Below are 14,303 nucleotides of genomic sequence, written 5' to 3'. Positions count from 1 at the left end.
AGAGGTGAATAATGCGTGAGTGAGTGAATTAAAAAAGAAAAAATTATCAGCTCAATGATGAGGAAAAACCAACAACTGATATTGGGACCTACCAACAAATAGAAACATGGATGTTAAATAAGTAGTTTAAAGAAAAAAAACCACCTCTTCCTCTTTCAGAAGAAAGTAAAGTATATGGATAAAAAGCTGAACATGAGTAAATGTTTTTATTTTTGTCTCTGCAGCAGTTTGGCAAAATCCTAGATGTAGAAATAATCTTTAATGAACGTGGCTCTAAGGTAAGCTCCATTTCAGTGTTGTGTGCTTGGTTTCTTTTAGTTTTGTTTTATTTAAAATAGTAAATAGTCAGAAAACTTAAGCTGTTTTTCAAGCCTGCAAAAAGTATCCCAGTGAGCTAGCTTGATTAGGTTACCTCTAAACATAAGCCACTGCGTGGCCAGATTTCTCCTAAATCTTTCTTAAATTGGGAGAGTGATGGTGTAGAAACGAGAGAGGTTTGAGGGGAGAGTGTGGCCGTAAGGAAGAAAGGCTGTAGGAGATGTCAGTCCTTTCTCAGATTTAAATTTGGCCTAAGCTTCTTATTGTAAAGGACGAGAGAGAAGACTGGAAAAAAGTGAAATTTTGTGAGAATTCAGTCTGAATTCTACCAGAACAGTTCAGCTTTTAAAAATCGAACTTCAAAATGACATACTTAGAACAAATTTAATATTTCAGTTGTTCAGTTGACTTGTTCTCTGTGTTCAGTAAATTCTGATAAAGCTTGAAAACAGGGAGTAGTGACTCAGGTATTCACTGTGGATTTCCTCCTTTAAGTTATACCCAGATAGGCAAGCTTCAGGACTGAGAGTCACTTCAATTACAAATACAGTGAGTTGGGGTTTTTTTGCATGAGGATGAACATAATAATTTACTGTTTTAAATTCCCAATCTGTATGATTTAGAATTTTTATGCACTAAAATAAGCAGCAGTGCTTTTAGGAATGAAGGAATTGTAAAGTCTTACAAATGGTGTTGTGAAAAAATATTTGATGAACTGAATTTCAGAATGTTTTATGTGAGAGTTTTCTTCTTCCTCAACAAATGGAATACACTCCACAGACACAATCAGCTGTGGTCAGGCTTGTAAATATTTACCTTGCTATGTTCAGTTCTACTTGCATTTTTAGGTTAGACCAGTTTTTGAAATTAATTTTCATTTGGTCATGCCTACTGAACTTTGAAAATAGCCCTTAGCTATGATTAAATCTCTTAAGAATGTAATTTGAGAAGAGCTAAATAAAGTAAATAAATAAGCTAATATTTACCTCTCTTAATTTCCTACTCCAAATTCACCATACTTTGGGAACTAATGACATATCTACAGAGTTATATATACTTCCTGCCCCCATCTGTACTAATAAAAATGTTTGTGCTTTCCTAATGCTTCTGACTATTATTCCCTTCCTTTATAGAATGCATCAACACTAAAAGTGTTTAGTTCTGACTATAATGATTATTTGTTTATTATTAAAGAGGTAATTATACTCTAAGCTTTCAGTTTTCAGTTAAAACAAAAAAAGATTAATTATGCCTATACAGAACTTTCTCTAGCACTTAACTTGGTAAGTATTTTTAAAGTGAAATCTATTCAAACTGTAACCAGTAAAACTGTTTATACTTGTAATTTCCTCACAGTGGATTTCTATTCTTTTGTTGTATAGTTTGCTGTTATTTTTTTGTGAACTTTTTAGATACAAGATAGAAAAATGACAATGGTTTAGAGATGAGAAGCACATGAATGTGAAATAAATACATGAAGATTATTGACCACTCTGTTTATCTGAACCAGTATAGTTTAAATGCTTTTGGTTTTAAGTGTTTGCACTTAAAACATTCTTAGCTAGACTAACAACCAGAAGCCCAATAAAATTCTATCAGGCATTGAGGACTTTGCTCCTTACCAAGAAAATAATTTGATTGAATTCTTGTGAAGCAAAGGAAATTGATCTTTCTAAGGCTTCTTTCATTGACTTCAAGGATTTGCCTACTACCAAAAAATTTTTAATTTACCCGATTCAATTACTCCTCTCCTGTAATTTCCATTTTAAAATGACACAAGCCTTCCTTTTCTCTTTGGGGAATCTAAAAGTATATGCTGCCTCTCTCAGCTTGATGCTGTGTCCTCACTGCCCTTTTTTCTTTGGGCTGCTGAAGGGTAGACAGACTGTGTACTAATTGGAAAATGTTTTTAAAACAAAGCACAGAATTCAGAATTGCCTTGGACCTGCCTTCTAGAACTGATACAAAAACCTGTCTTCATCCTTTGCCCTTCTTAACTGCTACCTAAAGTTCTTAGCTGGAATGGGCTCATTAATAGAGATTTATTTTGGGGTCAAAACCTAGATGCGTCTTCTGGGATCCACCTGAGATAAATTAATGAGTACTTTTCTTTTTGTAAATTAAGTTTAGTTTCTCATTACTTTTGTGTCTGGGGTTGACTATAAAATTACAACATGTCTTGAAAGGAGCCAGAGAAAAGGAGACTTATATGGTCCTATTGGTTAGCTAAGAATTGCTCAGTCTTTTAACAGAGTGCTTTTCTGTACAGAAATTAGCTTTATTGAATTTTTTCTGAAGCAATAATGGAAAAACTGACAAGTTTTTAGAGATAAGTAATACTTACATGTAAAACAGTATTTAACCAAGTGACTGCGAAACAAAAAGCAACTCTTTATTACCATGTCTTATTTTTTATGAGATCATTGGCCCCGGGTTTGAGAATATACCCCCTTAAAAACATAAGTGAACACTGTCTTGCTGCATGCCCATTCCTTCCCTGCCTGCTAGTAGTCTACCTTTCCACCTTGCCTGGAGAGTAGAATTTCTGTGTTCCAGAAAGTAGTTGTTTCTTTGTTGTTGACTATTTTCCTTTTTTCTTCTTTGACCTTCATATTCTGAATTTGGTTTTTATGAAATGAATTTATTTCGTTTACATGCCTATACATGCATATTTATTTAAATTATTTCATGTGATTTTTGAAAATGTTCTTTTTACTCCCTACTCCTTTGTAAAAACATAAAGTCAGCTGTATTTAGTTTTCTGTGATTAACTGAAGCAAACATAGACTATCCTTTTGAAAATGTTTAATTATGATATGTGATGAAAAATGATACCCCTTCCAAAAAGTTAACTAATGTACTCATATATAATCTAGAAAATGATTAAACAGATACGCATAGCATTATTGATTCTCCAAATTTCACCAGTCGTGACAAAGTAGTAATACAAACAATAAGAAGTTAGTGTATAGGGAGAGTGGCCATATATCCTGGTTTATCCAGGATAGTCCCAGTTATACTTGTTGTCTTAGCAATTAATAATGTCCCCTTTCTCCCTCAAAGTATCCTAGTTTGAACAATAAATTATATTGTCATTCTCCTTATAGATCCTTTGAGTAACAATTTTTAAAAAGCACCCTTTTAAAAACCATCATAAAAGGAAAACATGACATTTAATGAGAAGTAAGGGGGGAAAGCATACATAGTTCATTAAATGGAATAGTCACAATATTCTCATGTATTTCCTTCCTTTTTTCTTTTTTTCTCACATATTCTCACATAGAATCTTAAACAGAGCACTAAACAGTGGTCACCTAGTTCAACAGCCAATACTCTTGACCTTGTACTGTCTGCTAGACGCTTTTAGTAACTGAGCACTTGTTTTCAAAAGTTTATTTCACTGTTGAAGTTCAGACCTTCCACCATCCTGTTCACTATCACCCAGTCCCATAACATTTTGTTTGTGATAATTATCAAGCTTATTTTAAAAAGAAATACAAAGATTCTAACATTTATATTTTCCATAAAGTTTTGTCAACATACTTTGAGTATACTTGTCACTTTTGAAGGGACGCGTTTTATAAATATTGAATGTATAGAAGCTCTTCTTCTTCACACAGTGTCAATTATTAAGTCCTCTAAAGGACTGCAGAATAGAGCACAGCAACAATTATTGAGATTTCTAGCAGATTTTTAGTTAATGTGTTTGCATTACTTCTCTCAGGTGGATTTCTGGAATGACGGGAATCTGGGTTTGGGTTAAGCTTATGTTTAGGCTGGAGTTAGGGAAGATAAAACCTCTATTCCCATTCCTCAGACACAAGAAATATGCTGTAATTTCTCTCCTATTTCCCTGGCTTTTGATTTTATGCAAAGGGAAATTATTTCTTTCCAAATATAGTCAAAAGACTGTCTTTGAAATTGCACTGAGTAGGCCTTTGTGATTTTCAGTAAAATTTGATGGGTAATGCTGAGATGAAATGTTTTTCATTATACTTAAAACTGAATTAACAGTGCATGTATTTCCAAAAGTCTTAGTTTATTTTCTTTTGCTACCATTTTATGGGTTTTAGTTTTAGTTTTCTTTCATTTATTTTTTAATTTCTGTGTTCTGGCCATACCCAGGAGAACCTTCTGGTTTTGATTTCTCCCTTAAAAGTTACATGGTAAATTTTCTTTCTCATTCTTCTGAGATGGAAAAATTCAAAGATTATACAAATTTAAAAATATTTTTACAGTGCTCATCCTGTTGCTTGTTATTTACTGCAGTCTGAGGCCAGACTAAAAAGGTGACGGTTATTCGGCTCCTGTGTGCCCTTGATGACAAATGGATGTCAAGGCAGATAATAAAATTTTTGTCACACTCTGTAGAAGTTTTAACCACGACCATGTACCTGATAAACACAGCATCCCTCAATTTCCAAAAGACAACTAAGATAGCTGGTAAATTGTGAATGTAGCACTGGTGTATTTAAATTGCTAACATAGAAGAACTTTGGGAGCTGAGAACTTTAGGTAAGAGTGTAAAGGTGTAGACCTTCATTGCCCAGTGCAGCAACCATGTTGACCATTTGAAATGTGGCACATCTCTAGATTGAAATGTGCTTTAAGTGTAAAATAGACACCAATTTCAAAGACTTAGCTCAAAAAGAATATTAAACATCTCACTCATAATGGTTTCATAATGATGCCATGTTGAAATTATAATATGTCGTATATACTGGGTTAAATAAAATACATTACTGAAATTAATTTCACTTGTTTTTACTTTTTTAATGTAGCTAATAGAAAATTTGAAATATATATGTGGCTCATGCTATATTTTTATTGGATAGTGCTGGTATAGACAAATGTTGCAACATCATTTTTTTTAATTTAAAAATGAAAGTTTACTTTTTGTTTATCTTTTATCTTCTTACATACCTGAAATATGTACTGTTAAGGGTCTGACTTTGTAGCTATTCAGACTGTTATTATGTTTCCCTTTTTGATACCTTGTATGATCATTTTGAAGCTCTTGTAAGGAAAATGTGTTAGGTAGACATAATTGTATTAAATTTTTTTCAAGGCAAGAGATCCAAATGACCAGAATTAATGTGAATTAGATTTCCAAGAATAAGGGAACATTAAACATAGAGAGTTTTCCTATTAGTAACTTTTTAAGTCTATGAATATCCTTGGCTCAATTTCTGGCACATTTTCAAAAGTGCTAAATTTTATTGAAGAAACAGTACATTAAAATTTTTTTCAAGCCTTATTTGAGTTAATATTCTTAAAACCAAGTTGTAAATGTGACAGATAAGCAAGCAGGAAGTTGAGTTGATGGAAAACCACCTGTTTGAAGTTTCAACTCAAGAGAAAAGTATTTAAGGACAGTACTCCAAAAATACTGGGTATGCTTCTCATCTTCCTAATCACAGACCTTAATTCTGAGAGATATATATTCATTTCCTAGTGCTTCTGAACAAATTATCACAAACTTGGTGGCTTAATACCACACAGATTTATTAGCTTACAGTTCTGGAGGTCAGAAGTCCAAAGCGGGTCTCACTAGGCTAAAATCAAAGTGTTGGAGGGTTGTGTTCCTTCAGGTGGCTCTAAGGGATGCTCCATTGCATGCCTTTTCCAGCTTCGGGAGGCAGCCCACATTCCTTGGCCTATAGCCTCCCTTCCATCTTCAGAGCCAGCAACAGCCAGCCCAGCCTTTCTCAGGCTGCTACACTCTCCAGTTCTGACTCTCTTTCCCTCTTTCACTTCTAAGTACCTTTGCGATTACATTGGGCTCATCTGGATAATCCAGGATAATCTCCCTATCGCAAGATCATTAATTTAATCACATCTGCAAAATCCCTTTTGCCATGTAAGGTAACATATTCACAGGTTCTGGGGATTAGGACATGGACAACTTTGGGGGGGCTGTTATTCTGCCTGACACAAGGTCTATTTATCTTCGAAGGAAAGAAAGAAATCCTATTACCTCTGTGTTTCTTATCAGGAGTCCCAAAGTATCAACAAGGCCTTCTGTCTCCTCTTTACGCTAGTAAATATGCCTGCAAAGATTGCTTCATTTTGGGGCTTCCCTGGTGGCGCAGTGGTTGAGAGTCCGCCTGCCGATGCAGGGGACGCGGGTTCGTGCCCCGGTCCCGGAAGATCCCACATGCCGTGGAGCGGCTGGGCCCGTGAGCCATGGCCGCTGAGCCTGCGCGTCTGGAGCCTGTGCTCCGCAGCGCGAGAGGCTGCGGCAGTGAGAGGCCCACGTACCGCAAAAAAAAAAAAAAAAAAAAAAAGATTGTTTCATTTTTATGTCTTTGATATCTTGATTAGCATTTCCTTTAGTTTATAAGCACCTTTCCTTATAAAACACTTTTAAAGCATTTAAAAGTGAAAATTTGTTCCAGAATACTGAAGTTATATTGAAAAATCTTACACAAGCAGACTTTAATGTTAAACTTCGTCATATGCTGACTGTAAGATGCTAGCACTTATGATACCACACAGCCATTGTGTCACAGATGGTCCATCAACACATTACAGAAAGAAGGGTCATAGAACACATTTAGCAATTAGATTTGAAAGAGAAAATTAGAAGAATTGTAGGACTAATATAGTTTAGTAAATAGAATACTGAATTTCGGTTTCAAAGCTTAATTTCTAATTTTCTCACCATTAGCTGTAGGAAAAAGCTACATGGAAGGAAGAAGACCTTGTTGGTGCTCTGGGCCTTGTTGATGCTTGAATACTTAACCTCAGATTGGCTCAATGTCTTTACTTTCAAAAGGAAACGAACAGGTTTATCCTTTCTACCCCATGGGTGCATTTAAAAGACACACAAGTATGTGTGTATGCATGTGGGTGTGTGTAGTCATAATGCTAAAGTTAAAAACTTGTATATTAGCCTCTACATAATCTGCTGTCCAACCACTAGTTTATAATTTATTAATTTAACCCAGGGCATAAAATGTATAAGGCTGTGACAGTCTGTTGAAATACAGCTTATAGAACTTACAAAATGTGATATAAAAGCTCATCACTATCTGTAACCTTTTTTTATTTTATTTTATTTATTTATTTATTTTGTGGTACGCGGGCCTCTCACTGTTGTGGCCTCTCCCATTGTGGAGCACAGGCTCCGGACGCGCAGGCTCAGCGGCCATGGCTCACGGGCCCAGCCGCTCCGCGGCATGTGGGATCTTCCCGGACCGGGGCACGAACCCATGTCCCCTGCATCGGCAGGCGGACTCTCAACCACTGCACCACCAGGGAAGCCCTGTAACCTTTTTTAAAAGGTTTAACTTTCCTATTGGAGGATTCTCCAGGATCGGATAGCTGGCTTCCTGTCTTCATCAGATGCTAGTGTAGATGACAGATGGAATAATTAATTAGTAACTTGCCCTTGTACACCTTGAGTTGTCAAAGTGGCTATAACATGTTGATATCAAAATTTGTTTCTGAAAATGTGTTCGCATTGATATTTTCAACACATGTACATTTTTAAGGAACATTTTGAATTAAAATTACCCATAGTATTCCGTCCTAAGCTACATATATTTTTAAAAATTTCTGTCAGCTTAGCATTTCACTTTCTAGATATCCAAATTGAAGGTAGAGATAATCCATTGGAATCCTCCGTGGATTGCCACCCAACCATGTAGTCACTTAAATGCTGAGAAATCAGATCCTTCAGAATGATGGAGTTGCTTTTATAAAATCTTATTGAGCAATGCACATTATTTAACATTTCAGTTAAAAATATGTTTTGTATATATAGGAGTACTCATGGTATTAATAAGCAGCAAAGCAGAACTTCAGTGAAAGTAAAGGTTCAGGTTATCCTACAATGGAATATTCAAAGAATGCTAGAGGGACAGTAAAGCTATTGAGACATGAGGACTGTCTCAGAAAATTCTAAGAAGTTACCACTCTACAGATATAAATAGCTTGAGAAAATTTTATAGTTACAGAGTGGAAAGATAAGGACAGAGCACCTAGAATGAAACTGATATAATGCTTTGTCAAATAGTCCTATAGTATATAGTAAATCCTGCTGGTGTTGAAATTGATAGAATGATAATGACCCAGGCAGTCTTTTCAGATTTAATGTGAGCCAAGGAGTAGAGTGGGTTAACTCCCGGTCTCCTGCTTTTTCTATTTAATAAATTAAAACTCCATGGTTGGTTGGTTGGTTTTTCAGCGTCTACAATGGACAAATAAATTAATCCTAACTCAGAGTAGCAACTGTATTGCTGTTTTATGGTATTCGTTTCCTATTAAATAGTATGCAACTGGTGTCACTAACATAGATCTCATTCCTGTTGCCTTTTTGACTATTCCTTTTTCTCTCTGCATATAGAAAAAACTAATACATTTAGTAGCAGATGTAGGCTTCAACAAAATTTAGGCAACTTTGGGTAAAAGCAATTTTCTGAAATTCAGCTGAACATATTTTTACTCTTGAGTGTCAGTCTGGTTGTTTAAAATTCGCATTGAAGAAAAGTCATAATTGACCACTGCTTAGTGGTATTTTCGTTTGCTTAGACAAACATGAGTGCTCTCCTCTTCCACACCCAGTACCCACAGAATCAAGCATGAACACTATATCTTAAATTATACCGTTCCCAGAGAAGTTGATGGTGCTATAAGCAACAGGCAAAGTGGGGCTAAAACGATTAGACCGCCTCAAAAACTCATTATACAAGGTTTGCACCTAAATATCAAGTTCCATGTAGAAGTTACTGGGGAATAATAGATTTAATTATTTTTAGTATTATATAAAAGGATATGTATGTTAGCAGCATGAAATAAGAAAGGTAGGATTTTTTTAAAATGTTCAGATTCTCAGTTGAATAGTTTGACCCGAGTAACTCTATACCTTAATTTTGGTCTGGCCTCACATGCTTTATGTTTTATTTTATTATTGTTTTTATTGTTGTTAATTACATTATTATTATTATTATTATTATTATCACTACTACTACAGTTCTTTATTCTTTTATTGGATTTAATTTCCCTTTACAAAATATGCATGGACCAAAAATGTGACTTTGGGAGAGTATTGCTGAGTTGTTGCCGATGTCAGTTTCATACTATGATATTTTTTTTCTATTTACCAAGAGATCAGTATTTCAATATAACGATGTGCATGTTTTCCCCCCTTCTCCCGCTGCATGCAGGGATTCGGGTTCGTAACTTTCGAGAATAGTGCTGATGCAGACAGGGCCAGGGAGAAATTACACGGCACCGTGGTAGAGGGCCGTAAAATCGAGGTGCATGTCTTCAATAATTCAATTTCTGGTTTATATTTTTATTTCTCTTTTTCTGTATTGCCTCACTTATTTCACATTTGGAACCCTGTCTTGTTTGTGTTTTTGTGTCTCTGTGTCCTTTACCTTCTTGCACTAAAACGCGTAAAAGTAACACTTCTATCCTTCTCCCCGCTCCCATTTTTTGGTTGTTTTGGGGTTTTAATTTTGATTTACCTGTGTGCGAATGTATGTGTATTTGTTTTTCATTTACTTTTTTCCTCCAAAATGTTCATCCTTCTACTCTCTTGAATTTTTTCCTTTGCTTCAGTTTGCGAGACTCTGAATTCCTCTAATCAGGCCAAAATAAAACTAACTTTTAAAATGTCTACAAACTACCCAATTTAGAAATGTGTCCTATAATGAATCAAGGGGCCAGCCAGCATCCTCCCTCTCTTGGGAGGCCAGTTCGCCTCCACATGCGTGTGACAAGTAAGGAACAGAAGATCACAGAGGTTTGGGGCGGGGAGGAAAGAATCCAAAACTAATGTGGTTTTCAAATATATTTACTATCTAGAATTTCAGCAGTTACTGGAGGGCTGGGTGGCTGCCTGTAGAATGTGCTAGTACTGTGAGTGAGTCGGCCACCTGGTGCTGCACACCAGCCCTTTTCATAACGCAGTGAAGGTTAACTGGCTCCTTTCCCCTTTCCCAGTTTGTAAAAGTATGAAATATAAAAGCCACCATCTTGAGTAAGATGTCTGCATATTTTGCTTTTTTTTTCCCCCTCCCTTTCCAATGGTTTAGCATTTAGGGCCCTTCACTTGACTCACTCTTTCCATGGTAACTATACACAATGCTGGCGATGGTGCCCGTTGGCGGTAAGTGAAACAAAAGCACTAGAGAAGAAGCTTTTTTAAAATGTAATTACAAACAAATAAGAAAGAAAAAGTCCATCTGCCATCTCACATTAACACTACAAAATGTGATTTGACTTGCTCCTCTTCCTTTTCCTTTCCCCCTTTTATTTTCAATGCTGTTGAGTAATGCCGCCTGGACTTTGGATGTACACATTGTTTTGTAGCAGTCTGAGCTGTTTGAGTACTGACGTCATGATGATTTTTTCCCCTTGCACATCTTACTCAGAGTTACTGAACTCCAGTTTGGCTGGTTTTATTAATGCACTTCCTGCCCCCACTTCCTTTCCTCCTTTTTCCTCCTTCCCAGACCTCTGTTTGTAGCTATGACTGTTCTTTCTTTGCCCTTGACAGCTCTCTCTCCTGCCCGTGACAGCCTTCCTGACTTTCTCTCTTCTCTTCCCCGCTTTTTTGTTCTCCTTACCCAAGCTGTCTTCCTACCCTTTGCCCTAGTCCTTCCCCACCCCTTCTCTGTTGTGTGCAGCTATTGGTCTCTTTTGCTGACTGGTGGTTTCTGATTGGTTCTGGCCATTTTTCCTTTAAGTGCTTGGGTGCTTTCTGCTCTAGCAGCTAGTGGAAGCTCTTGCCCCATTCTAATCCTTGTCTGTGAGAGCCTCGCTCTTCACTTTCTCCTGTCTTTCCAAAATTGATTGTTTTTTTCTTTCTTTTATTTGTGTGTGTGTGTTTTTTAACTGCATGCTCTCAGTCTCATCATTGTTGTATCCCATTCTTTCTTTTAAATGTGAAATGTTGATATGATTTGGTGGGTCAAACTAGAGTAAATGGAGTTTCCAGCTCTTTTCCTCACATAGGAAGATCATCACTATACAAATCCTGAAAGACATATTATTAAAACATTTTTTGTTCCAAGTCTACCTAAAATTGATGTGGTTTTTTTTTTTTGCTAACAAATTTATCACTATTCAAATTTAACATAATATAAATTCCCAGAGCGAAATAAGACATATTATATTTTGTATGTTTTATAATTCTTTTAAAAACTGGCCTGTTTTTATATACCTGACAACATAGTATATAACCAGGTTCTATGGTAAGGCTTTACCCTCCTTGCAAGAGCTTTGAGGCTGGTTCTGACACTGGGCTGCAGTATCCTGGCTTCTAAGCTCCATTCATCTTTTCTTCATCAGCACCATCTTTGTAGCGTCTACTTACCTTACCACTGAGAATGCTTTAATTATGCCGTTCTGTAATGAGGGTAGAGAGTACCATAAAACAAAAGAGACATAAGCTTTATTTTTTGAATTCTTTTAAGTGCCTGATTTAAAGGCCTCTTGAAAACTTTCTTCTTAAATGAAGAGGCCACATAATCTAGAAAATTCAAAATGGTCCTGAAGTCTGTCAGCATGGGAATCTCAGTTCCTATATTTGTTTACTGACCTCAAACAGTAAAATCTCATACAAGCATATATAAAAAGCTGAACATCAGAACAGGTAAACTCCACAGATTTTTTTTCCTATCTTCCTATAAATTTATTTCCTGACCAATGTAGCAAGCCTCTGTTTTGTTAATGAACTTCAAAGTTCACGTGCACACAGAGCTGTTTCCAATTACTTTTTTCCATATTTTCTCAATGCAGAGACTTCTCTGTTTAAAAGATCTCCAAAGAACTTGCAGATGTACTTTTTCTTTGGAGGCCTGGATGGTAAAGTTGTCCTAGTTTTCCATCTGGAGACCAAGAAACTGCATTTTACTCTTGTTAGCCTCATTTAATGAACACTTTAATTAAAATACTATTATTAATATTTTATATTGTTATATTAATTATTTAAATCAATTGTCTCTGAAATTTACATTTTAAACTGAATACTTTGTTATTGAATGAGCACCTCCATATTCCCTAATGTGGTTTACTTCCTCCCTGCCCCTTCTTTCTACTTTGTATCTGTAGGTGAATAATGCTACAGCACGTGTAATGACCAATAAGAAGATGGTCACACCATATGCAAATGGTAAGAGGTTACAAGTCATCTTCGGAAAGATGTCATTTATTCTCACAAACATCAAAGACTTTTTCTTGATTTCAGTCTTCAGTTTGTTTCGTGTACGTTGAAGTATTTTCTTTACCTGGGAGAGTTAATTTTTATAAATTACATTTTTTTAAGTTTTTTTAGTTATTAAGGTGTTATAGTCTCAGTAAAGTTCATTTTATACAGTGCGAACACATCATTTGAGGTTACCTATTAACCCAAGTTAGGCCCCCCGTGGGCACCCTCTTTTTGTAGCTGCTGTAGTTCTTTATAATATGTTAGGCTTGTCCAGGATACCCCTGGATCTTACTTATCTGAACATAATAATTGGAATAATTCTTGACCCCTTGTTCTCCTTTTAAAGGAATGGTCTAGAGGCAGCAGCCACGGGGTGTGTGTGTTGGGGAGGGGTACGCGTGCATATTTTCTATTCCGTGGCTACCTGTTATACAGTGAGTTTTATAAATGTTTCTCATGAAGAAGGAATTTTTCTGTGAATATTTTGTCTAACAAAAACAGAACTTTTGCTTCAGTTGTCAAATTTAATCTAGACTCATACTCCCTAAGTGAGGTAGGATATAATTTTAATCTGTTGTACAACAGTGGTTTTGCAAGCTGTGTTCTACAGGACCATCTTGGGGGGAAAAAGAAGACTGAATGGACTGGGTCTTGAGGCCTACAGCTCTACTTTGGTGGACCTCATTCTCTGTTGTATATTTTAGAGTTGTGAATAAGATTTTATCTAGAATAAAAAGAGGAGTTTCTCTCCTTTTATTGCTTTATAAAAGTTTGAACCTACTGCTAGAGTATGACAGTATGTGCTGGTAGTATCTTAAATCAAGTAGAAGTGTATTAGTGTTGAGTATATCCCGGGAGGTCTTCAATAAATATGTGTAGCCCAGCTTTTCAAATAGATTATAGAAATCAGCATAATTTGCATTTATCAGCATAATTTGCATTTTCCTTACTCACTTTACTAGTGGTATATCTTGGGATACCACCACCTTCCACTTTACCTTTTGTTTTCTTCTTTTCACTGCAGAAACAGAAGTTTCTGCAATTTTGATAAAAATCCAATTTAAACTAAATCAGAAGGAGAGTATGTCAGATTTCCTTTCGATCCAGCGAGAATGGTGGAGCAGAACGAGCTGCTGACTAGAATTGAGAAGACAGAAATTCTCCTTCTAGATTTGACTCTTCATTTTCCTCTGTGACAGTGGGCCAATTTCCTAACCTATCTGATTCTGTTTTCACCTCTGTCAAGTAGCAGAATTTTAGCACCACAAGGCTCTTCTTTAGAAGTCTTCTTTAGAAGTCATTAAAATCCAACCCTCCTAGCTTATTATCTAGGAAATGAAGCCCAGGGAAGTGTAGTCCTTACTCATTGTCCCAGAGGTGGTACCTATCTTACCGCTCTCTTTGGGTTTTGTGAAAGTCAAATGACATAAACACATACAATACAATGTAAAAATACATTTGTAAAGTGTACAAAACTAAACGTATTCAAGATATTGTTGACAGTGTACCTTTATATACCATTATTATAATGTGCATCCATTGTATGCATTTAAAGGGAGTGCTTAAGTAATAGTGCCATTGATAGAAAAGGAAAAGTTCATTTTTTAATATTATTCTAAATCACTATTCAAGCCTACTGGAGCCAGACTTTAGAAACATGCAGCTCCCGTGTTAGAGATTCTGTAAAGAGTGTGCTAGGTGCCTTCTAGTGAATTCTCAGCATTTTAGTTCATGTTGGCTTTGAGTCCCTTGATTTGTCTAGTTGAAGAACATTTGTGCTTTTGCAACTCCAGTAGGATTTGAATCCAGATTTTGAAATTTT

General features: G+C 36.0%; 1 protein-coding gene across 15 annotated transcripts in view; it reads left to right on the top strand.

The window, feature by feature from the left end:
• RBFOX2 (RNA binding fox-1 homolog 2) overlaps positions 1-14,303 on the top strand; it is a 261,293-nt gene that overhangs the window by 222,621 nt on the left and 24,369 nt on the right. For all 15 annotated transcript variants that reach the window (XM_029204174.1, XM_029204183.1, XM_029204175.1 and 12 more), the window contains 3 exons: positions 225-278; positions 9,489-9,581; positions 12,385-12,445. In XM_029204174.1, coding sequence (XP_029060007.1) covers positions 225-278; positions 9,489-9,581; positions 12,385-12,445 — 208 coding nt within the window. The remainder of the gene's footprint in view (positions 1-224; positions 279-9,488; positions 9,582-12,384; positions 12,446-14,303) is intronic.

This window comes from Monodon monoceros, unplaced genomic scaffold, assembly GCF_005190385.1.
Source record: "Monodon monoceros isolate NGI ecotype Baffin Bay Population unplaced genomic scaffold, NGI_Narwhal_1 Super_Scaffold_6, whole genome shotgun sequence".
NCBI classification, from domain to species: domain Eukaryota; kingdom Metazoa; phylum Chordata; class Mammalia; order Artiodactyla; family Monodontidae; genus Monodon; species Monodon monoceros.
Note: the sequence above shows the minus strand (reverse complement) of the source record. Positions and strands in the feature narration are given on the sequence as shown.